General features: G+C 45.2%; 1 protein-coding gene across 2 annotated transcripts in view; it reads left to right on the top strand.

Annotated features, from left to right (window-relative positions):
* Nucleotides 1-24,707, top strand: part of TIAM2 (TIAM Rac1 associated GEF 2) — a 227,522-nt gene that overhangs the window by 142,148 nt on the left and 60,667 nt on the right. For both annotated transcript variants that reach the window (XM_059401317.1, XM_059401316.1), the window contains exons 9-15: nt 1,422-1,607; nt 2,287-2,433; nt 13,429-13,590; nt 15,000-15,104; nt 15,648-15,726; nt 18,051-18,143; nt 19,049-19,312. In XM_059401317.1, coding sequence (XP_059257300.1) covers nt 1,422-1,607; nt 2,287-2,433; nt 13,429-13,590; nt 15,000-15,104; nt 15,648-15,726; nt 18,051-18,143; nt 19,049-19,312 — 1,036 coding nt within the window. The remainder of the gene's footprint in view (nt 1-1,421; nt 1,608-2,286; nt 2,434-13,428; nt 13,591-14,999; nt 15,105-15,647; nt 15,727-18,050; nt 18,144-19,048; nt 19,313-24,707) is intronic.

Here is a 24,707-nt window from a genome sequence, read left to right on the forward strand (position 1 = left end):
TGTCCTCACTAAGGCTATGAACCAGAATTGCTGGAGGTGGTTTTCAAGACATCCTACTTACTGGATAGATTCCTCACATATCTGGACTGGGCATGTTCATTGAGAAAAGCCAACAGGTCCTTCTAGTATTCATGAAAGGCCGACACCAGGTGGCTATCAGGTCACTAACATGCATGTACAGAAGCTTCCACAAAGTTAAATTTGCTATGGAGTTTGAGAATCTGGGACTTTGTAGCTTTGCTGACAGACCTTGATGAATCAACAGATCATTTTAGATCTGGTAGCCATTGTATTTCTTCCATGTAGAGAAGGTGCAGGGTGACCTTCTGATGAACTTGATCCGGAGGACTTGGAGTGGGGGCTGTGTGAGAGTGGCCAGAGTTTGTGTTGCTTTTCTTTCGGGAGAGACTGAAGGGACCAGAGTGTTAAATGTTGGAGACCCTTCAAAATATCACTTACCCAGAATTAACGATTGACCTAGAAGGTTTGCTGTGAAGAGTTAGAACCTGCCTGGAGGCTAACCCTGGCGGAAGCACCGATGCAGCTGGTGTGGGTGAAGTGACACGTGCACCCTGATGACAAGCCCTCACTGCGGACCCTCTCCTGAATGCGGAGAAGCTCTGACCGCCCTCGAGAGGGCAGCTTTCCGCTCTGCTGGCGAATCCCTGTGTTGGCAAGTTACAATAGAGCCTTTTTCACCTTCTGGTTTCTCTTAAAATAAAGGTAAATGTGTCTTGATCCTTGGCAGGAGGAAAAGTGGCCCTCAGAATCTGACCATCTTTCTTTACCAATTGATAACTTCAATTTTGAAGAAAAAGCTCACTGACATTTCATTGGTGTGAAAATGCGTTTTAATTTCATCCAGATGTAGAGACGGTGATCATTCTCTAATATACTTAAAATCGGAGTAGAAGCTCTCTTTTCCTTTACCCCTGAAGTCATTTGCTTCTGATCGAGTCATTTACTCAGAAGGCGGAGCATTCACGTAAAAGACAGCGTGTCTGTCATCCAGCATCTGTCTGTGTGCAGTTTGGCTCATCTGGTGTAAGATCAGAGGCTGGCAGTGTGTAGGGAAATTACACAAAGTGAGACAACTACTTACAGCTGTGTATCCTGCGTTCGGTTGGCACAGCTTAGCGTGCTGGAGTTCTCCAGAGGTCATGGTGGTGTGGCCTGGGTTTGGATTGGGCCCACCGGCTTTGTTCTGTTTTGGGCCATCCTGATGAAGTCTGGTGCTGTCTGACCCACTGTGTCTGGGCAGGAGGGCTTGAGAGGGGGTGAGCAGGGCAGGTTCATTTCCACCATGCAGCACCGGCTGAAACAAATTGTTCCTTGACGTTTGTGAAAGGGACCGTATTTTCAGTTGGACTCATGAAACCTTCTCATTTTCATTTCAATCACCCCTGTTTGTACTTAAACAGATCCAGCAGTGGGAGCAGAACCTGGAGAAGTTTCACATGGATCTGTTTAGGATGCGTTGCTACCTGGCCAGCCTACAAGGCGGGGAGCTGCCAAACCCCAAGAGCCTCCTGGCCGCCGCCAGCCGCCCCTCCAAGCTGGCCCTCGGCAGGCTGGGCATCTTGTCGGTTTCTTCTTTCCATGCTCTGGTAAGTTCCTGGGAAAGGCCGTGTGTGGCGTTCAGGGAGGAGGGCAGATGCTCCCCCTTTCCCAGCGGACCGCCCGTCAGGTGCCCTGTGACTTAGCCCAGTACTGCCCAGGGAGTCCCCGGGGCTGGACACTGCGGGGATGGAGGGTGGGAGGCAGCCCGGCTCCAGGACTCGCTAGTTCTCTGCTGCCGCTTCTAGGAACCCCGCGACTCGTAGACCGTTAGGAAACGTTCACCTCTGTGTCTGCCGTTCTGTCCGTTTCACTTCCGTCCGTCGGGAGGGTGGAAATCCCTGAAGAGAGGCAAGGAGGGAGTGAGGAATGGAGAGGCTGAGCGAAGGGGGTTTTGTCCCTATTACACAGAGCCCTGCTGGGTTTTCCACAGTGGCTCCCGGGTGGCTGGCTTCCGTGGCCAGCACGAGCTCCAGCCTGGGGCATCTGCGGGTCCTTTTGCCCACCCCACTGCTCACCCTGGAGAGATGAGAACATTGAAACTCGGCTGGTGCTATCCAGATACGAGGTAGCCATACGGTGCATGCGTGTCTGGTATGTCAGACACGCAGTAGCTTTGGGGCAGAAGTGATGATCACAGAAAGCAGGGCTTACTTCTGTTCAGGCAACAATGAATTCTGTCACCCGGGTACTATGCCTTAAGAGGTTGAAACCTGTGTTTTTCATTAGGTATGTTCTAGAGATGACTCTGCCCTCCGGAAAAGAACACTCTCACTGACCCAGCGAGGAAGGAACAAGAAGGGTCTATTTTCTTCACTAAAAGGGCTGGACACGCTGGCGAGAAAAGGGAAGGAAAAAAGACCTTCTGTACCTCAGGCGAGTTCCCCAGGACAGGAGGGACAGCAGGCTTAGCGGGAGATCCTGGACGGTCAGCGGACCACAAATGTTCAGCAGCCGTTAAGAATGAGATAGAAGTTGATTCAAAGGAATGCAGTCTTGGCATGGGTTTTTTCCCGAAGGGGAACACACAGGTCGCCCAGCTTCCTGTTGGCACTTCCGAAAATGCGTTCACACCTTGCTCACAGCTGCAGCTCCGGGCACACAAACGTAGTCAGAATCGTTGCCTTTAGAATAGTTTTTCCCCTAAGATTTGATATTAAAATAAACATGTAATAATAGAATTGTTAATAATTATTAATTATTAATTAATAACAGAATAACGGCAACCAAATTCTATTGATAGTGCTGGACACTTTTCTCACTTAAACTTGATGACACACAGGAGGCATTTTGTCATCAGATTTTAGAGATGTAGAAGCCTGAGACATGGCGGCGAGGTTAAGTCCCTGCCTCACCCATGGCGCCCGTGGGGCGGGGCCTGGCTTCGACCTCCCTGGACCCAGGGCTCTGCTATACTGGGCTGTTACAGCTGTTGATTGTCCTTGAGGAAGGACACCTGCTTTAATATTTTATTTTATTTTAAGTAAGTAATTTTAAAGAGATTTTATTTAATTGAGAGAGAGAGAGCACACGAACAGGAGCAGAGGGAAGGGCAGAGGCAGACTCCCCGCTGAGCAGGGATTTCCCCATGCAGAGCTGGATCCCAGGACCCCAGGATCATGATCTGAGCCAAAGGCAGATGCTTAACCGACAGAGCCACCCAGGTGCCCCTGTTTTAATATTTTAAAAATAATCTGAGCACTCATTGCTGAAGTGGGGCTCATGTATAGTGAATGGTCTTCAGAACATTTTGAATGCTTCTATCTGAATTATTTCCTAATGACATTAATAGATGATAATGAATTTTATGTTGCAGACTGATATGTTTTAGGATTATTGTTTTTCCAAAGGCTGTTGAAAACGTGAATTCTTTATGTGTTAATATGATCCTTTAAATGGAAAGGAAAAATGTGATGAAGTCTGAGGAAACTCCTGGTTATACTTGTAACATGTTGTTGTTCTGAATAGGCTTCCGGTGTTAGAGGGTCACATCTGGACCTTGATTTTCTGATTTTATATGAATATTTATTTGCTTGTATGTCCTAGTTTTGGGAATTGTGTGAATCACAGATAGAAGCCACTCTTTAGACCTGTTTATAGCCCTAGCATCATAAGGGAGGAGTGGTGGACAAAAACACACGAACCCTCTTTTCCATGGCCTCTGTTTTGCATATCCCTGCAAAATTTTTATATATTCCTATACAGTGAAAAGAATATCATATTTAAAAATTGTGGTTCTACTTGTAGTTTAATTGTAAAGTAATCACGTGCTCATTGTAAGTGGGAAAATATTTCTTCATTATAGATGGTAGTCACCTATATTGTATTGGCTAATGCTAGGCTTATATTTTTGAATTGAACTTCTATGAATGTATTTGAGACATTCTGTTTTAATCAAGACAGTCAATCCTGTCTTAATAATGATAAATAACTTGATAACTTGCTTCCTTTTCTTAGATGTTGACATTCAAACAATATCTTTATTGATATTGACCATTCAAACAATGGTCTTTATCCCATTCGATGTGGTAAATGTTCTTAACGTAAGCTTTCTTGAGAGGCAAAAGCATTCTGATGAACATTTTTGTTTTAAAAAGATAGGGAACTAATTAGTGTTTATATTTACGTAACTGAATGACGTAGAGGTGGTAGGTATCCATAAATGTTTACATGGCCAGATCTTTAATGTTTATAACTTCAGTACAAAATCTAGAAGATAAAAATTAGAAAAGGAAATCATTTCTTGTCCCTCTACCCAAACACAACTGCTGTGAATAGTTAGGTATATTTCTTCACAATTTCTGTTCTCTTGTTCTGTGCACATTCAGACAAGAGTGACAAACCCAACTTTGAGCTGTTTTACTTCTTGAGAAATGTGTACTTCTTGGTTAAAAACATTATCAAGAAGATCTAGGATTGCTGGAATAATAAACAACATTAAAGAAAAGTAAACTTTGTAATCATAAGGAAAGTAAAAAAACCAACTTTCCCTTCAAAATTAAAACTTTAAATGTAATAGAGGAGTAATTAGTATAAATTGTGATATGAAGATCTTATAAAAGGTTATGGAACATAAAAGTTTAAATACTGAAAAAGGGTAGCTGCCAAATGAACATTGCAGAGCCATTTCATTAGCCTTTTCTGCCACTCCTGTCCATCAGGTATTTGATTCAAGGGGCAGATAGGCATTTTCTGGAACTTAGCTTTCTTAAAACTCCCAATAACTCCAGTGAGGGGAACGTTGCTGTGGGGGCAGCCATCTTGGTTTACATTGATGATGCAAGCACTAATCAGGCAGTGCTGGTTCACAGTCTTTACATGAATCTGTTGAAAATACATTTAGAGTTCATTGTTAGTGTGTAAGAAAGCAGCTGATTTCTGTGCACTGATTTTGTATCCTGCCACATTGCTGAATTGCTGTATGAGTTCTAGTAGTTTGGGGGTGGAGTCTTTTGGGTTTTCCATATAAAGTATCATGTCATCTGCGAAGAGAGAGAGTTTGACTTCTTCTTTGCCAATTTGAATACCTTTTATTTCTCTTTGTTGTCTGATTGCTGTTGCTAGGACTTCTAGTACTATGTTGAACAACAGGGGTGAGAGTAGACATCCTTGTCGTGTTCCTGATCTTAAAGGGAAGGCTGTCAGCTTTTCCCCATTGAGGATTCATATGGTCCCTAGTTGGCAAATAAGAGATATTCTCAGAATGCCGAGCAGTTTTGAAGATACCTAAATTCATGGTAACCCTGTCTTAAAAGTGGTGTGGCTAGTCTGAGATCAAAAGAGCAACTTTTGTTTATACTTCCCCTGTTGCTCAGCAATACTTACCCTCCTTTGAGAGTTTGGTGAATCCAAAATTGCATGTTCCTTTTGGGGTGGTTGGAGATCTTCAGAGTCTCTCCAGGTTGTGAGTCAGTAGCCTTTGCATCACCAAGTGCCCTCAGTGGAGCGGAGCACAGCGTCCTTGTCTAGACTCCAAAAGTTTCTGACTAAACTACTCAGAACCATTTCTGAATGGAATTATGGGAGTAGGGATGAAGTTCTACTTTTCCTTTGGGGTTCTTTTTCAAACCTGCACCTTCCCCTGCAGCTGTGTTTCATGTTACTGAGCGATTTCTCTGTCTTCCCCAAATCATTTTGTCTTGAGTTTTATGTCCAGTAAACCTCTCAACTATTTGTAGAAGTTGAAACCTGATTTTTAATAGGCCTGGACAAATTTAATATGCTTTTGCAGAAGTAGGCAGTATTATTTAATTAATTGGGATAATTTGGCCACTTGACAATTTAGTTGGGAAACACTGAGGAACGGTTGAGAATTACGTTGTTGACGGGTCCTGAAGGAAGGGTAAGGGAGGTAAATTCTGGTGATCCTAAAATTATACCACACAGACAGCTATCTCTTTGGCTTTCCTGTGAGCTTGGCCTGGATTGTGGGCCCCAGAGCTGTCCAGTATGCTGTGTTGTTGTCGACACTGCTCCTAGTGGGCTGCTCTGCCTACCGTGTCCTGAGATGGGGTAGAAAATCTCCACTCAAAGCCCCATTCCCTTTCACCTTCCCTTCTCAGAGGTCAGGGGCTGCAGGAGCTTGAGTGTGAGACACACTGGCTTGTGTGAGGGGCCATGTAGCTGTGTTGCTCCTCTCTGTTCTTGGTGCTTTCCTCCTTTTAGATCGGACCAACCATGGGACCACAAGGAAGACAAATCCAAAACTTCCTTTTTTTTAAGATTTTATTTATTTCTTTAGAATGTGAGCAGGGGCAGGGGAGGGGAGAAGGGAAGAGGGAATCTCAAGTAGACACTCACCCCTCCCCCGCTGAGAGCCCCTTGTGGGGCTCACTCTCACAACCCCGAGGTCATGACCTGAGCTAAAATTGAGAGTCAGATGCTTGACGGACTGAGCCACCCAGAAACTCCTCAAAAACCTTCCTATTTATAAATCATAGCAGCAAAATGTCAGACTGACAAGTGAATATAATAATTTCAGTCCCTTGCCCCTTTATTTGTACACACATGCGGAGCCTATTTCAAAATCCAGATCAAATTACCATCTTTTTAAAAAAAAAATTGATGAGAATAATTGTATCACGATTACAGGTTTCCCCATGAATCGGAAGTGGGGCATTCCTGTGAAACCTTTCATAAGCCAAAGTGGCAAATACCAGTAATTTATCTGGAAAAATTTTGAGCATTCCCAGAGCCGAAAAATAACCTCTTGGGTTTTTCTGATACCTTAGGGCACATCTCACGAAAGGATACACAGAATAAATCGAGGTGTTGTAAAGCTCAGATGCTAAGGGACCCAGTTCGGAGCTCCATGGCTGGATCGCACATGCAGGTGTAGCCCCAGGGAAGGACCTTGGCCGTGCCCCTCTTGCTGCTGGGGTGTGCGTGCTGTCCCTACAAGGGCTTGCTGCTGCAAAACAGACGCTGAATATGTGTTTGCTTTTCACCTGATTTCATCTTCTGCGGATTTTTTCCTCTTAGCTATAACAGGCACAAACACAGATCTTTCAGGAAAGCAAAGTGACACAGTGGGAACTACAGAAAAGTGGGGACATGTCTACTTCTTTGGTCTTCTTCCTCTTACCCTCAGTGATGCAACCATGTTGTGTCGCCCCGGCAGGCTTGTAATTGGGACTCTTGCTCTGTATAGTTTATATTTTGTGATTATGTATTCTCAGTCCATAGTGTACTAAGGCTAAAGTATCACTTACTACATCTGCCTGTTGTCTATATTAGATCCAGTCCTTTAATAGTCGTTGAGAAGTCATGTTTGTTGTGCAATAAAAAACAGTGTGAAGGTTGTATCTCTTCTGTTGCTACATAATTTAAAATTCTTACTTTGAATGTTAAGAGATTCTTGCACAAAAGCATTTTTTTTTTTTTTAACTGAAGTTACATCAGGCTTTGGAGAGAAATTTTGCTAAAAAAGCTGTTGATGGTCAGAATTAAGCTTAGTGCCTATTTAAATTGTGCTCAAATTACCAAGTGATCTTCTTGTGATTTAATTGACAAGTCCCAGCGGCACTATAATCAGTGAGAGGAAAATATTGCATCTGTTTTTTTAAAGCATATACACTTAAACATTTATTCCTACTTTAAGAATTGTCGCTGATATACATTCTTTTGACACCTAGGGCTTTAACTGTGTGTCATTTTGGGACTGCAGAACTCAGAAAACTAGGTTTAAATTGAATTGCAGGCTGAATGAAGGGTGTTTGTTTTTTGTATCTCTGGGACTTAAAATTCTGCCTGTTGCTGGTTGAATCCTATTTTACTAGTTTTCCTCTGCTGATCATTGTTGGAGTATATTGATAATTTGTGAGGACCATCTTCTCGTTATAACCAGTGTATGACGTCCATTCGTGATACAGAAAGGCAGCCATTCCTGAGTGTTAGGAGGGAGGGGTCCCAGGCACCTTTTAACTATTCCACTCTAATTGGGGCACCATGTAACAGTCCCAACAGTGAGTCATCCTAATTCAAAATCTGTTAAGACTGGAGTAAAGCCAGTCTTATTTGAGCATTTTTTGAAAGGACATTTTGGCGAGCCCAAAATGAAAGCTTTTCAGAGCATGCTTCTTGATGAGTAATAATGAGTCTCAAGCAGAGTTTGAAGGGAGGTGTTTGTTACTGGGATTGTGACAGCACATCCCCCGCTGAGGCTCTGGAAGGCAGCTCCCCCAGCAGCTTCATTGCAGAAACTGTGGAGCCTCTGGGCCTTGGCTCTTTCTCCTGGAAAATTGGCTTGGGGTGTCCCGACTTTCTGTGGCTGCGAGTGAATGAAGTATTGTCCCATGAGTCATTAGCTCCAAACTGGGAAAAAAAAAAAAAAAATGCTAATGTTGGTTTTTTAAATGGAAAATAGGAATGAAATCACTTACTCTTGACCATGGTGTAGTAATCTGTTTAAGTGGGACCCTGCGGAACACACACACACACACACACACACACACACACACACAGAGGTACATAGATAGGTTTTTGTTTTCCCTTCATATCAACTGATGTTTGGGCAGCAGCCCAAGAAGGAGATAAACCCTTTGTCTTCCATGACATTTTGCTGTTATTAAGAAAACCCAGAGCATGTACGGCCTTTTGTGTTTTCTGCTCATCTCACTTGCTAATAGACTTTCCTTTTATCAGCGACTGTGGTGGAGGGCCCGTTGGTGACAGCCAGATTGTGATTTTGCTCCTCACTTCCCTTCAGTGATCAAGTAGTAATTAGAAGCCATTTGATCCAGAAGCATCTGCTGTGAGAACGTGCGGAGTTTCAGTTTTCTCTCCTTCAGGCACACTGAGTGTGAGTGACACGACCATTGATGGAATAGTGTGATCATTGGTGCCTCTGCAGTAGTGGCCCATGAGGAGGGCACGCCTGGGCCAGGTGTGGGTGCCAGGCCCCTGGTTGCTGCGGATGGCCAGTCACGGCTGACCACGCGGTGACCCCAGCCCCCGTAGCTCCTCAGGGTTTTGAGACAAGGACCGTTCTCCCGCACCTCTTTTTACTGGCTGTTGTTGAATTTCAGGGCTTCATTCTGCGGTCCAGACTGAACTTCATCGAGTTCTTTGACATTGTCAGGGCCCCTTACAGGATAATGCCTTCAGATGCCATTCCTCCCACTCAGGGCTCCTAACCACCCTGTGGAGCTGTGGGGTTCAGCCCCCTTTAAAGGTGAAGAAACAGAAGCCCAGAGACATCAGATAACCAGCCCTGGCGAGACTGGGATTTGACCAGAATGTCTGTTACATTTTTGCTGTTATCTGTGTTCATTCTCCAGGAACTGGGCACCTTGAGCAGGCTAATTTTTTTGTTTTGTTTTGTTTTGTTTTGTTTTGTTTTTTGATTTGTTTGTTCTTTTATCAACTTTTAAAAAAGATTTTATTTGTTTGAGAGGGGAAGTGCAAGCACACCAGTGGGGGAGGGGCAGAGGGAGAAGCAGGCTCCTCGCTGAGGAGGGAGCCTGACTTGGGGCTCCGTCCCAGGACCCTAAGATCATGACCCGAGCCAAAGGCAGACCTTCAACAGATTGAGCCACCCAGGTGCCCCTGGAAACTAGTTTATAGCTGGGGGGGGAGGTTGGTGTCTGGGGAGAGGTAGAGTAGGAGGCGGGTTGGGTTTGCACAGCCTTGGGGCGTGGCTAGCCCCTGGCTCCTGGGTAAGCGGTAAAAAGATGAAGGAAACGCCTCAGAAAAGGGCGGGCTGGATTAAGAGCTTTCCAAATGGCTTAGTTTGTTTGCTTGTTTTCAAGAGTCTCTCTCTCTCTTTTTTTTTTTTTTTAAAGATTTTATTTATTTATTTGACAGAGATCACAAGTAGGCAGAGAGACAGGCAGGGGCGGGGGGCAGGCTCCCTGCTGAGCAGAGATCCTGATGTGGGACTCGATCCCAGGACCCTGGAATCATGACCTGAGCTGAAGGCAGAGGCTTTAACCCACTGAGCCACCCAGGCACCCCTCAAGATTCTCTTTTCCTTGAATAAAAAAAAAATGACTTTTATTTGGAATATTGAGAATAAAGCCGTGCATGTGTATTCTCAGCAGGGACAGCATTGACCCTTGAGGGGATCAGTGTAGTTTTTGCGCCAAGTGGGCAAAGCTTCCAACCACCTAGGAGATCTATAAACGTGCAGCCTCCTCTTTTTCTTGTTCTAATTAATTAGTCCTTTCCATATTCTTAATGTCTCCTTGGAATAATCAGGTTTACTCTTTCTTTAATTGCGGACGTTTGAGATGATGTGTGAAGACACAGGAAAAGCTTCCGTGTACATTTTCACTGCAGGATCTCTGGAGAGGCGCTGAGTCTTCCACAGCCTTGACTTTGATGGGCGTCTTCTCTTTCATCCTCGATCTGGCGTCCACAGTGTAGGCTCAGGGAATGATTCCGCAGAGCAGCCAAAGCCTAGTTATATTGAGGAGAGTAGGGAGATTCTGTCCTTTGCAATTTGCCTGCGGTCCTTTTCTCTTGTCTAGAACTTGTTACTCCTTCAAGAATCTATTAATTTCTCTTCTTAAAACTTAGGGAAGATTAAGAATTTGTTACGGTGTGGACAGGGCAGCTTTTACCTTTCAGGCCTATATGTACGGCTGAATTTTTGGTTGCATCCAATTCCACGCCCCTGGGCTGATATGTTCTGGGTGCAAAATGTGTTGTATCAAGGTCTGAAGAAGACTCAGAGCCAGAAAAGAGCTTCTGCTGCCCTTTGTCTTAGCCCCCGGGAGGGAGCAGGGGTGTATGTGTGTGAGAGCACCTAAAAACTGTCCCGTAAGCTGGACTTCGTCAAGTCCAACATCAGGGATAGAGGACAGTAGCCTCACGCAATGGAGCGAATTTGGGGTAAGAGGGAAGAGAGCCGGAGAGACTTCATTAGAGAGGGAGAGGGTAGCAATGGAAGTAAGGCTGAGGGATGTATATGGTTTTAGCACTGGAGCTGTGAGGAAGGTAGAGCAGGCAAGGGAAATTGAAATGAGAGAGCTGCAGCTTTCTGGGGAAAGTCAGGTGAGCCGTTTTGTTCCACCGGAACTTGGTGTGTGCTGTGGAGTAACAGAAAAGATTCGAGAAAGTCAGGTTATATCCATTATGTGGGGAGGTAACTGGCCTGTTGGTATTTCTATAGTGCAGTGGTGGTGAGCATAGGCTCAAGCCAGGTTTTTAGGGCTAAAATTCCCATAGTACCACCATCACGGCTCACTGTGTGTGCTGGGGCAAATTTCTAGAGTTTTCTGAGCCCCATGTTTCTCACTTATTCCCTATGGGGTCAGGACAGTGCATAACGAGTTGTTGGTAGTCCATGAACTGACAACCTGCGGAAAGCTTATTCCATCCAGGGGCCCCTGACGGCCCGGCTGGCTGCTGGGAGGGTGCTCCGCTCTTCATCTCAGCGCGGTGAGTTCAAGCCCCAGAATGGGTGTGGATCCCGCCTGGGGCAGGCGGGGGCTGGGGAGCTCTTCCCTCTGGCCCCACGTAAGTCTGTCTCTCCGTGATGGAGAGTAGCGATGGCAGCAGGAGGAAGGGGAAGGATCGTTGTGAGCTTGTGCTTCTCCCGCCCCTCCCCCACCTGCCATCCTCAGGCACGTTTTTCCTGGTCTGCTGGGAAAGGGCATGATTAAATTGCTTTGCAGGCGTAACCCACTCCTTGACTTCTCCGCCTGCTTCCTGGGTGCTTGCTTTCTCCACAGTGACCTCTGCTGGGGTTTTAGTGCGATGCTGAGCAAGCCTGGTTGGGGGCGGCGGGGTGTGTAGGGAGGTGGTGGGCGGACTCTACTTCTGTGGCAGTACCTGCTTGTTGCTGATGCACCTGGTGGAAATAAAGTACCTGCAGGTTGAATCCGAGAAGAGGGATCTGTATGCGATAGGGTCCTTCGTGCTGGCTCCCTGCTTCTCCGCTCCAGGTGTCCATTCCTTTTCTTTCTCTTGGTTTGGCACATGAGGTTGATATTCATTCTGGGCTATGATCATCTTCCAGGAAAATGTGCAGAAAGTGACAGACCCACGACAGATCCAGAAACATCCCTTTAAAGATGAGCACTACATTTTAAAAAAGACAGCACAGAAAAACGGGTTCTTCTCTTGCTTTTCCTGAGCCTGTTCTTTTGAAATCTTCAATACATATTCTAGTTCTTTTTCTTCTTTTCTTTTAAGAGTTTTTTTTATTTATTTGAGAGAGGGAAACAGAACGGAGCAGGGAGCACAACCTGGGTTTTGGTCCTAGGACCCCAGAATCATGACCTGAGCCCAAGGCAGATGCTTAACTGACTGAGCCACTCAGGTGCCCCTCTATTCTAGTTTTTAAATCCAGCATAGGAGGATTTTTTGCTTTGTGGGGTCTTTCTTTAATGCATGGAATTCAAAGTAAAATCCATTGATGATAACTTTATGATAAGTAGGATAGAATAATGTGATAGTATTGAAAGTACCAGTTTCTAGTGTGTAAGGTATTTTCACATCTATATGTTTTTGCTGGCAAAATCTGTATTAACTAATAAACTTAAGTAATTATATTACTAATATCTCCTTTTACAGAGTAGGAGACAAGGCTCAGCAAAGTGAGTGTCCTGTCCTGCTGATTAAATTGCAGAATGTGTAACTCGAACACCCAGTTTTTTTATTTCAGGTCCCCAGGTCTGTCTGTCTTTTGCCACCAGACCAATGCAAGAGTCTAACCAGAGGATAACATTTCTGAGTTGCTTAATACATATTAACTATTTATGTTTATAAATCACGGAAGTTCATGCTAGGATGAGATCATTGAATTACTATGATAATGGGGTCCAGGGAATTAAACATCTTTGGGAAAAGCTTCCTTTTAAAGGTGGTATGTTTGGAGTTGATTTCTAAGAGTGTCTAGATATGAAATAGCTGACAGAAAGGAAAAAAAAAAATGTTCCTAGGATTAGAGACTGATTTTATGAACCAAGTAGAAATAAGAGAACCGCATTGCTCAAATGCAGCACGGTTCGCGTTAGGATGCCACGGGCATCAGTGGCTGTAAATGAGCCCATATTCAAGTTCATGGTGATCAGGAATGCAGATTTCACAGGGCGCTTGTCAACCAGCAATTCTGGAGCAGGGAGAGTCGAAACCGAGCACTGTGTGGTGTTCAAACTTGGGCTAGGCCACAAATGGCACGTGGCCAGAACACCGGACCAGAACTCTGTTGCCTTCCTGTCAGCCTCCCTGGAGGGTTTCGGTTTCGTGTGGGCTAAATGGATGAGGAGACACTGGCTTGTCTGCCCTTGTGGGTTGTGAGAAGCCAGATGCAAGGAATGCGGAAGGGCTTGCTATAAAATATGCCATGAGTCAAGGGGACATTTTCTTCCTAGTGTCTGTGCTTTGTGTATCAAATCTGTATTTTCTTGTGGTGTCTGAAAACAGGTGGATGACCTTCTGCATATATACGGTTCAGCAGCCGATGGTGTTCCCCGAGACAACACGTGGGAGGTCCAGACCTACGTTCATTTTCAGGATAATCAAGGGGTTACTATAATGATCAAGCCAGAACATAGAGTAGAAGATATTTTGACTCTTGCATGCAAGGTAATGTATTTTGCTGTGGAAATAGGTCTCAGTAGAAAGAATCATTAATGTTGCCTCCCTGTGCCTTGTAAATCTGTGTGGTTTTTAAGACCTCACTTTCTGTACTAGAGAAGAAATGAACATCTATTAATCAACATGCTTATTAATGGACATATGTATTACTTTAATTAGCATTCTTCTTCATCTTTTAGAGGAGGGAGTTGTTACGTTATGGCCCCTCGCCTTCATGAAGAACCTGGGCTGTTTTACTGAAATTCTTTGTAGACCTTTATAGCTAGAATAATTCTGAAGCCTTGTTTAAGTTCCTTAGAGACAGGGCTCTGTTAAGAAAGTGGCGGAAACTTTGAAATAGTTCGGTTTACTCCTGAGCAGTTTTATCGGGTTTCTCTAGATTAAATGAGTAGCTTGATACTATTCATAGTTGCTTCGTGGGGATTGTTAGTGGTGTTTTACTCTTTATTCAAATTGGGTTTTGTTTCTGAAAAGAACGTTTAAGCTGTCTTCAAGAGAGCTTGCTGAGGTCATAGACTGAACATCAGAGCAGAGGTTTTTCATCCACCAGGTGGCGCAGTAGAGCTGAACACTTTTTAAGTTTTCAGAGAAAAATGCCATCAAACACCTGGAATGGTGAGAAAAGGCGTGTGGACTTTGGTAACTCTTTACCATGTATACTTAATAGATATGAATAATCTTTACTTTTTTCTTTTACTATTCCCACTTTGAATTAAGCCTTAAGATACCAGACATTTATACATGCAGCTTCCATTCTTACGAATCTCGTGTCCTTTTACTCCGTTATGTAATGTTTTTATTCAGACAACCAACAGTATTGTTTTCTACCAGCAGCACGAGTTATGAGTTCATAAGTCTTATAAGTGATAGAGGATGCCAGAAATCGGAGTGGGTCAGTTACACCCAGTTACTCTGAATGAATGAGTGTGTGTGTCGACATTTTCCTTTTGAAACATTTCTGGGGTAGGAAATTCCTAATTCTGAAGTCTGTAGAATAGAAGAGTGTTCCCATTTCACACAGTTTCTCTTCTTCATTAATGAGAGACAACTTAGGTAAAACCAGCGTATAAAATGACAGTATTTGCGGAGATGGTAAGATCTAGTCTAGTCTATCAGATAATATACTCCCGTAAGTTCTTAAAAATACATCTCTTGCTTTTAGTGATAAACAGTGTCATTTAGAGAAAACCTAATTAAAAATAATTATTTGTCCCCCGTCTTTCTTTTTATTTATTTATTTTTATTTTGCACATTTAAATTTTAGCTCTCAGATATGGGTTTAAACTCCACTCACCATATATAGTATTTCCTTCAGAAATTTCCACTTTGATTTTTAATGGACAACGATGAATTTAGAAAGAACATTGAAAATCTAAATAGCTATCTTTTCTTTACAGATGAGGCAGCTGGAACCCAGCCACTATGGCCTGCAACTCCGAAAATTAGTGGATGAAAACATGGAGTACTGTGTCCCTGCGCTGTATGAATTCATGCAAGAACAGGCAAGTGCTTTGAACCACATCCATGGCCTCTTGATTTTAAAAGTCAGTAATTTGTCGGGGGTGGGGGGTCTGGGGGGCTCAGTTGGTTAAGTGTCTGACTCGATCTTGGCTCAGGTCTTGATCTCAGGACTGTGAGTTCAAGCCCTGTGTTGAGCTCCATGCTGGGTGTGGAGCCTACTTAAAAAAATAATAAGTATATAATTTGTAAGGGAGAGAGGAATTCTGTGTTAATTTGGCATCCAGTTTGGATATCATTAAAATAAATTTCCAAAGGGGTACCTGGGTGGTTCAGTCTGTTGAGCGTCTGACTCTTGGTTTCTGCTCAGGTCATGATTTCAGGGTCCTGGGATTCAGAAAGCCATCTGCCTCTCCCTCTCCATCTACTCCTCCCAACTCGTGCACGCTCTCTCCCTGCCTCTCTCTCTCTGTCTCACTCTATCTCATAAATAACTTTTCTCTCGAAAAAATAAAAAAAATCTTTAAAGAAATTTCCAAAAGATCATGACATTAAACGTTTTGATTTTGTTGTTTTTCCTTTTCTAGGTTTATGATGAAATAGAAATCTTTCCACTGAATGTTTATGACGTGCAGCTCACGAAGACCGGAAGCGTGTCTGACTTTGGTGAGCGCAGGAGCCCAGTCGGAGAGCCGCATTGTCCGTCTGTGTCTAGTTTGCTCCAGTATCTTTGGACCTAATATTTTTTTCTTTACATTTACATGTTCAGTGTCAACCATGACAGTAGTTTCCGAACTTCCTCTCCCTTTCTTCATGTCTATGTATTTATATTAGGCTCAAAAGATACTTATTAATATGAGGGGGAAATGCCAAAGTAATTAAAAGGAATAAATATAAAAATTGGTGAGTTTGAAAGTATGGTGGTGAGAGTAACACAATGAATTTACTTTTTTGAGCTGAGTAAGTCCCGATTCTCCTCCGTGTCTTTGCTCTCAGCTCTTTACTCACCAGGAGTGGCGCCGTTCATGGCTTCTCCTGCCGTGTTCCCTCCTCTCCGTGGAAATCCACCTGCCCCCAGGAACTAACTAAAGGTCTAACTTTCTTAAAGAGGGCTTATCTGATTGCTTTACCTTCAGTTTAAAAATTAAGGGTCAATATTATCCAAATCACTTTGTAATACTTGATTTTTGCATTTCCATTTGTTTGTCTTTAAACTTGGCTTTGAGCTCCTTTTGGACTGAGCTCATGTCCTACAGTTCGTTTCAATATTTTATTCTGTCTTTGACAGAATATGGGAACTCAGTAATTAGACAATGATCAATACATAGCTCCATAAAAGACTATTATCTTGTTGAATACATCGATGTAATTTTTCTCCTTTAAAATGAATCCAGCTGATCAAATTCCAGTTATTGTAATATGTTAGTTTTCTTGAGATTTGTTCTTTGTGTCTTTTTTTAAATTGATATAATTGACAAGTTCTTTGTTTTTTAATTTAGTCTTTTTTTTTTTTTTTAAGATTTTATTTATTTATTTGACAGAGATCACAAGTAGGCAGAGAGGCAGGCAGAGAGAGAGGGGAGAAAGCAGGAAGCAGGCTCCCTGCTGAGCAGATCCCAGGACCCCAAGACAATGACCCCGGGACCCAGGGACAATGACCTGAGGCGAAGGCAAAGGCCTTAACCCACCGAGCTGCCCAGGCGCCCTTAATTTAGTCTGTTTTGACCCGGTGTTATATCGGTTTTCCCTCTGAAGTCTTCTTAGCATTTTGTCTGTATTCTGTTGACCTTCACTCTACTTTCCTTGGTGGGTGTTTGGGAATCTTCTTTGCATTGAAGTGCCTGAAGAACTGAAGGGAGATACTTGCAAGCATGCTTTGTGGTAATCACAGTCTGCCAGAGGCACAGAGGAAAAGGGTGAGGGGGACCCATTGTTCTTCTTAATGTCAAAGAACTCCCGGTATTATGGAACCCAGGCAGGGGAGCAAGTGCTCCCAACTGTGGAATCAGAGGGAAGGGCACACCCAGGTGAGGGAGATGTGTTTAGGGGCAGGCCTGCCTCACCTCGGTTTTTGCGTGTAGTCACCTTTAGGGCAGCTACGGTAGGCATCCAAGTAGCTTTCCGCCTACTAAAAATGCTTAACCCCCATACAGAGTTGTTTGGTAACAAATTACTTTGTATCAAACCCAATTTTAATTTATCTCAATAGTAGTACTTTTTGGTTTCAACGTCTAAAAAAATATCATAAAAAATTTAAATTGTGGTCAAACAGCCATAACAGAGTTTACCATGGTAACCATTAAGAATGGTTAAAAATGACAGCTTAGTGACATTAAATACATTCCTTTGCCGTGCAGCCATGAACAGGGTCCATGTTCAGAACCATTTCCATGTTGAAACCTGGGACTCTGTAACTTGTAAATGGTCACTCCCAGTTCCTCCTCCCACCCCCCACCAACCACCATTCTGCTTTCTGCCTCTATGGATTCGACGGCTGTCAGTCTCTGAGACCAGTGGAATCATACAGTATTTGTTCTTTTGTGACTGGCTTCTGTCACCCAGCATAACGTCCTCAGGGTTTGTCCGTGGGATAGCACGGGTTGGATCTTTCCTTTTTAGGAGTTCCCTTGTGTGTGCATACTGCTTTGTGTTTATCCGTCCGTCTGTTCAGAGACGGTCTGGTTGCGTCCACCTTTCGGTTGCGGTAAATAATGCTGCTGGAGACATGGGTGCAGCATCTCTGCTCTCCAGCAAGGTCATGCCCTCCTTGATCCTTTAGATCTGACATGTTCCTGTTTCTCTGCCCCTGCCGGAGAGCTGTGCTTTCTCAATACCTGTAACGTGACTTCCCTGACACTGCATACTTAGGAGAAAAGATGCTTGGCGGCGGGGGATGGGGGGTGGGGGTGGGGGGTGCTGCTGATGGAGTTGGAGAAATTAACCAGCGTGCGGAATTTAGACCTGTTCTCTTCTCTTCCTGCCACTCACAGGGTTTGCAGTGACAGCGCAGGTGGACGAGCATCAGCATCTCAGCCGCATACTGATAAGCGACGTTCTCCCTGACGGCTTGGCATATGGAGAAGGTCCGTGCGGCACAGAGTGTCTCTGTGCTCTCTCAGTTCAACACTGTGGGATGCAGTCTGCCTCGGGAAAGTCTCGTTACAGTTTTGTCAGAGAATGGTTTCTCCTAGCGTTAGAAAAAAGTACACTTGATAGTTTAATTGAAAATGCATATGCGCATATATTTTTATATATGCATATATGTCTACCTATATATGTGGAGAGAGAGAGAGAATTTGTAGGGGGAGGTGTTTTGAAGGAGAGCATGTGTACACACAGGCAGTGTGCAGACAGGGAAAGGAAACAGAAAGCCAGACAGACACAGGTAAATGTTCTTCATGGCATTTAACATCAGGTAAATAGAAGAACAATGAATTTGAATGAGGGTCAAATGGTATCCCCCCCCCCCTTTTTTTAAGATTTATTGATTTACTTTAGAGGGAACATGCATGATCGGGGGGTGGGCAGAGGGAAAGACTATGCAGCAGAGGCCCTGCTGAGCTCGGAGCCCTTGGCTCAAGACCCTGAGATGCGACCTGAGCTGAAATCAAGAGGGGGACCCTCAACCATCTGAGCCACCCACTCACTCACAGGAACTCACTGTTCCTTCTGGGGGCACCGGGCTGGCTCAGTCCATAGAGCACAGGACTCTTGTCTTGAGTTTAAGCCCCACGTTAGGCAGAAAGCTTACTTAAAACAAAAAACAAAACCCCCAAACTGTCCCTTTTAATCCTGGCTTTGAGAGACCTGTCATGTGTTGTCAGGAGCCTTGCAATCTGTGCATTTTGGCCTTTCTTCGAAGACAGCCGCGGGATGGTCCCTGTGAATCCATGGTTGGAGTTCCTAGCTGTCCTTCACCGTCATGTTAAAAGAACTTCCCTCAGTCACCTCCCTTCTCTTCCTTTTGTTTCCTCTTCCTTGTTCTCAGGGTTGAGAAAGGGCAATGAAATCATGACCTTAAATGGGGAAGCTGTGTCTCACCTTGACCTGAAGCAGATGGAGGCCTTGTTTTCCGAGCAGAGCGTCGGGCTCACTCTGATTGCCCGGCCGCCAGAGACAAAAGGCACCTTGTGCTCATCCTGGTCAGACAGTGACCTGTTCTCAAGGGACCAGAAGCATCTGCTGCCCCCTCCGAACCAGTCCCAGCTTCTGGAGGAGTTCCTGGACAACTTTAAAAAGAATACAACCAACGGTAAGGCTGTGTTCTTTCTTCCTTCTTCACGCTGGTGTCGACAGCTGATATTTTTAGGCTGTAATTTTGCTTGCAAACTTAGATTATTTAGGCTGTTCAAGGAATGCTTTCTCATTTATTAGGAGAAGAACACAGATGCCAACCAAGTAGATTTAATCAAAATTTCATGCACTGTAGAAATTATAACACTTCCATGGAAGTAGAAAATAAATGTCTGCCCAAGAGAATATTCTTTAAACTCAAAGAATCTTTCAAAAAAAAAAATCATCCAGGATAGTTTTATATTCTAATTGCTTTGTGATTGAAGGTAGATGAAGACCAACGTAAGTGACAAAGTTTTTTTATTCAGTTGAATCTAAGGCAAAAAAAACCCATTTTGCAGCAACCTTGTGGGTTCTTAGAAGACTGGGTACAGTTTCATTCTTTACATCTTCCATAGGTACCTTGTTGGCGCAGCAGGTAGTGCATCAGTCTTATAATTTTTTTAAAGATTCTGTTTATTATTTACTTGACAGAGCACAAGCAGGGGGAGCAGCAGGCAGAGGGAGAGGCAGGCTCCCCACAGAGCAGGGGGTGCCCGATGCAGGAGTTGACTCCAGGACCCCGTGATCATGACCTGAGCCGAAGGCAGATGCTTAACCAACCAACGGCGCCGCTGAGGCGCTCCTCAGGCTCATAATTCTTTACCTCTTTTGTTAAGTGGCTACTTTTTCCATGAACTGCAAGCTTTTCATGTAGTTCATAAATTTTAGAATTTTGGCAAGGCTTAAAAGTGAAAAGTTGTGGGACACCTGGGTGGCTCGATCGGTTGAGGTGGCTGCCTTCAGCTCAGGTCATGATCTCAGGGTCCTGGGATCAAGTCCCGCATGGGGCTCCTTGCTCAGCAGGGAGCCTGCTTCTCCCTCTGCCTCCGCCCTTACCTCCCTCTGCTTGTGCTCTCTCCCTCTCTCCCTGACAAATAAATAAGTAAAATCTTCAATTAAAAAAAAAAAAAAGGAAAAGTTGTATGCCAACTTATTTATCTAGAAATAAAATTTCAACATGAAGAAGTAATCTGAAAGTCTGGATTTCTGAGTTTATTAATTCTTGCATAGTCCATATGCTCCAGGCAAGTAAATCAAAGGCTCCCACTATTGCTGCAAACCTGTAGGTTCCCTCTGTATCCCTAAAAGAAGATGGTCAAGCCCCCACATGAGACAGAGCGTAGGGCTGCACCCAGGAGAGAGCCCTTTATGTTATGTGGACACAGAGGAAATTTTTCTTTAAGATTTAGATATTAATTAATTAATTAATTAATTTAGCCAACTCGAGCAGAGGGAGGGACAGAGGGCAAGGAGAGAGTCTCAAGCAGCCTTCTGCACTTGAGCACAGAGCCTGACGCAGGACTAGATCTCACCACCCTGCGATCACGACCTGAGCCGAAACCAAGAGTAGGACCCTCAGCCGGCTGAGCCATCCAGGCAGCCCCCACTCAAAGGAACTTTTATACTTAATTGCAGCGATAATGGAGTTCCACTTGAAATCTCTGCGTGATTACTAGAAATGAAGGAAACACACAACAAGAGAAGTTGTTCGGACAGAGTGCATTATAAAGTGAGTTTATTAGGTCATTTTTGGAATTAAAAAATCAGATGTAAGATTTGTGGTTCAATAAGGTGTATAGTGCTTTCCTCTCTTGGGGCTTCACTCCAATTTAAAATGCCATTAAATTGACTATTGGCATATAAAAGCAGATATCGTAAAGCAGAACTTGTGATGGAATTAATGAATTACTTAGTTATATTAGGGCCATCAGTCACTCACCCTGGGCTCTGGTACGGGCCTGAGCATTCCACGTAATACATGCGTGTGTCCATACATTGGATTCATTATTCATGAGGGATACATTCACTGCCCATTAGATATCTATGTATTTTGTCATAATAAGAGATTACTGCAGAGTCTGTAACACTTTTGGTACTGCAGGAATGAATTTCTATAGAAAGCAGCCAAAGTGGCAAATTTGCCTTTTTTTTTTTTTTTTTTAAATAGTAAGGATGAAGCAGGTCAGCTAAGCCTGTTTACTCCTTTTCATTTGTTTCGCACAGAAACAATTCAAAGAGGCCCTGGGTCAAATTGCCATTCTGTGGGGCGCCTGGGTGCCTCAGTGGGTTAAGCATCTGCCTTGAGCTCAGGTCCTGATCTCAGGGTCCTGGGATCGAGTTCCGCATCGGGCTCCTTGCTGAGCAGGGAGTCTGCTTCTCCCTCTCCCTTTTCCCCTCCTCACTCGTGCATGCTCTCTGTCTCTGTCTCTCTCTCATGCTCCCTCTCTTTCTTTCAAATAAGTAAATAAAATCTTAAAAAAATAAAAAAAGATAGCCATTCTATCACTCACCTCAGGGGGCCATCCTCCTGGTGGAAACCTTTATAACTTATGGAGAGCTGCTGCCGTGGAGACGGATGGCTTAGAGCGTCCGCTGCCAGTGCTTTCCTGCAGCTGGTCCCACAGGTGCATGCACGGCTGCCCTCCCCCTCCCCCCCCCGCCCGCTCCCGTCAGGGCCCTGCTGCACGCAGGAGAGAGCCCTTGACCCCTCCCTGGTTTCCTGGCGAGGCCCCGAGTCTGGAGGGGCTGGTGGGGCTGAGCCGTGCTCCCCAGGAGCGCCCTGCCACCCTTCTGCCTGCAGTTCCGCTCTCTGCCTCCCTCCCTGTTCTTAGTAACGTGCTTCGGTGGAAAACGGAATGGCCACGAGGGCAGCTTCCCCCCACAGTTTGCAGATACAGAATTCGTTTTCTTTTTGAAGCGGTGCTTGTGAAGGAAGACAGCGCCTGTGAGTGACCGTCTCAGAAAGACGCCTGTGTGTCTGTAAGGTTGGGGGGAAAGAAAACAAGGGGCCAGGGCGGAGACGATGAGAGGAGCGAGTCCCTCGTTTGCACACAGTCTCGAGACTGCGCCCAGGGGCCTTGCGTGGGGCAGGGAGAGGGAAGGTGACACGAGGTGGCACGTGAGGTGGGGTGACCCGCACGCAGGCCGGTGCGTCCAACTGAATTCGGGTCCTGGCTGGGCCTGCGCGGGTGCGGCCTCAGGGCAGCCCTCAGCCGGGGAACCATGGGCGCAGGTGGGGGGCTCCGAGCTTCCTTACCCGCTGCGGGGACAGTTCTTTGGTGTGTACCATGATTCAGCAAGGGGTTCTGGTAAACCTGAGCCCCACGTGTATGGAGCAACCTTGTTTTCACGCCTTTGATGGGCTTCCTCCCTTCTCGGTCTCACCTTCCCTATGTCCTCCCTTGGACCTCTTGGGATCACCTTCCAAATAAACGTGTAAACTCACGTCCTCGGCATGGACGCTGCTTATGGGGGAGCCCATATGAAGACATCGAGCCTTGATTTCTCGTCTGGAAGACACGGTTTCGCCCCTCACCCAAATAGGTCCCTACGAGGGAGCCCACATCTGTGTGTGTGTCTGGCCGAGCTCCTTAGGCGTCAGGAGTTCCGAAAACAGGATTCTTCTCTTCCCTGTCCTCTGCAGCTCAATGTCCCATGAAAAATGACCTTGCTTTACTTTGGCAATGAATCAGAAAACAGTAGTCCCGTTTTCTTGCTAAGAAGGTTAAAAATTACACAAAGGGAAGAACTTAAATGAGTTTGATAAACAACTTTTCATTCAACTTTGAGTTACACTCAGAGTCTGCCTTCCCCTCAGTTTCATGTTTCCCTCCGCGTTACCAGAGGCAGCCCCAGCCCAGGCCTCGGAAAGGACGGTTTCCCGTTTTGTTTTCCGGAGAAGCCAGTCCTCTGTCTGTTAATAAAAAACAAACAGCGGGTGGTCTGGAAGGGAAGGCCTGTGTTTTGTAAGAACGTAACGTAAGAATATGTAACGTAAGAATATGAGACGGTCAAGGAAGTAGCTGCAGGGTAGTTTTGGGCATATCTTGACTGTCTGTGATGAAGGTTTACTGATCCCGTATTTCATGCTTAAAACGTGTGAGGCTCTGGGAATAAGCTGCATTGGGCTTAGGGCTTTTGGTCTACTTGTGGTTTTGGTCAGGTATCCAGACATTTGTGTTTTGTTAACTTTAGTCTTTTGCTCGGGTTAGAGCAAAACCAAACACCCTTCTTATTTACATACCTGACCGAAAAAAGTGCCGGCACAAGTAGCAGGTTCCAAGGAGCCCGGGCAAGGATGGTAGCTTGCTCTTCAGCATCTTTGCTTTTCTAGAAAAGAAGCATGCTACTGACATTCGAGACTCTTTGATACGTGCCCCAATTGGGGAAATGGTTTGAGAACCATTGAAGACTCTCCCGCTGAGCTTGGGAAATGCGCATCAGAGAGCCTCCTGCAGGAGGTCTGGGGTAGTGCAGGCTCCATTGTTAACCGGGTTCTCTCTTGGGGTGGGGGGGCTGGGTGGGGAGGGACATTAGTCTGACCCCGGGAGGTGGGACGTACTCTTTCTTGAACCCTTGCTTGCCAAGGGTTTGAGGATTACATGAGATCATCTGTGTCAAGTTTCTCAGCAAGTGATAGCTGTTGTGTTTGCCTGTTGTTCCTCTACCGGTGGGGGGGGATTATGTGCCCCAGACCACCGCCACTGTCCTGAGTAGCTCAGATGCAGTCTGCTGACCAGTGAGCTCAGCTCATTTGTGCTGCAGTGCGCCCTCCAGAGACACAGGCCCATTCGGCAAATCGAGTACACCAAGCAGTCATGGGCTTCCTGTGGCCTCCATGAAGAGCGCAGCAGAGGGGAGCACATCTAGAACTGATGTGTTAAGTTCCTGAGTGACCCATTTGATTCTTGCCTCTAAGGGTCTGGCTTTCTGTTTGGGTTATCTGCTGCGGAAAAAGCGGAGATATGTGTAGCCTGTATTGGATGGGTGCGGGAATCCCGTCTGTAAAGCCTTATTACGGAGAGGGTAATGGTGCAGCTGGAATCCCCCAAAGAGGCTGGTGTTGGTTTCGAGCCATCAAGGCCACCAGGGGAGGGCTTGGGTGTGCCAGGCCCCTGATGATCCCATATTCCTCTTCCTGCCTGTGTGTGTGTGTGTGTGTGTGTGTGTGTGTGTGTGTGTGTGGTTTAGATTGAAAGTCCCTTTTCTTGGGTATGGCATCATTTTGAGAAATTCCAGCAGATTTTTGAGAGTGTCCTGTTGGGCCTAGAGTTTCTGAACAAAGTCTTTCTGTCAGCGTGGAACTTGTTGTAACAGTCAGACGTCGTCTCCGTCTGTAAATAGCGATTAACACTGTGCCGGGCGAGTCGGGGTGCACTCCACAGACAGAAGAGACAGGACTTAGGTTCCGGCCCCCACTCCGACGGCATCAGCCCAGCAGTGCTCACCCGATGAGGAAGGTAATTGCAGCCTGAGGTTCTTTTTTTAATTCCCCACCCGGTGCTGAATCATTCTCGTTCTGAATTGATGTA

The sequence above is a fragment of the Mustela nigripes genome, chromosome 5 (assembly GCF_022355385.1).
Source record: "Mustela nigripes isolate SB6536 chromosome 5, MUSNIG.SB6536, whole genome shotgun sequence".
Classification (NCBI taxonomy): Eukaryota; Metazoa; Chordata; class Mammalia; order Carnivora; family Mustelidae; genus Mustela; species Mustela nigripes.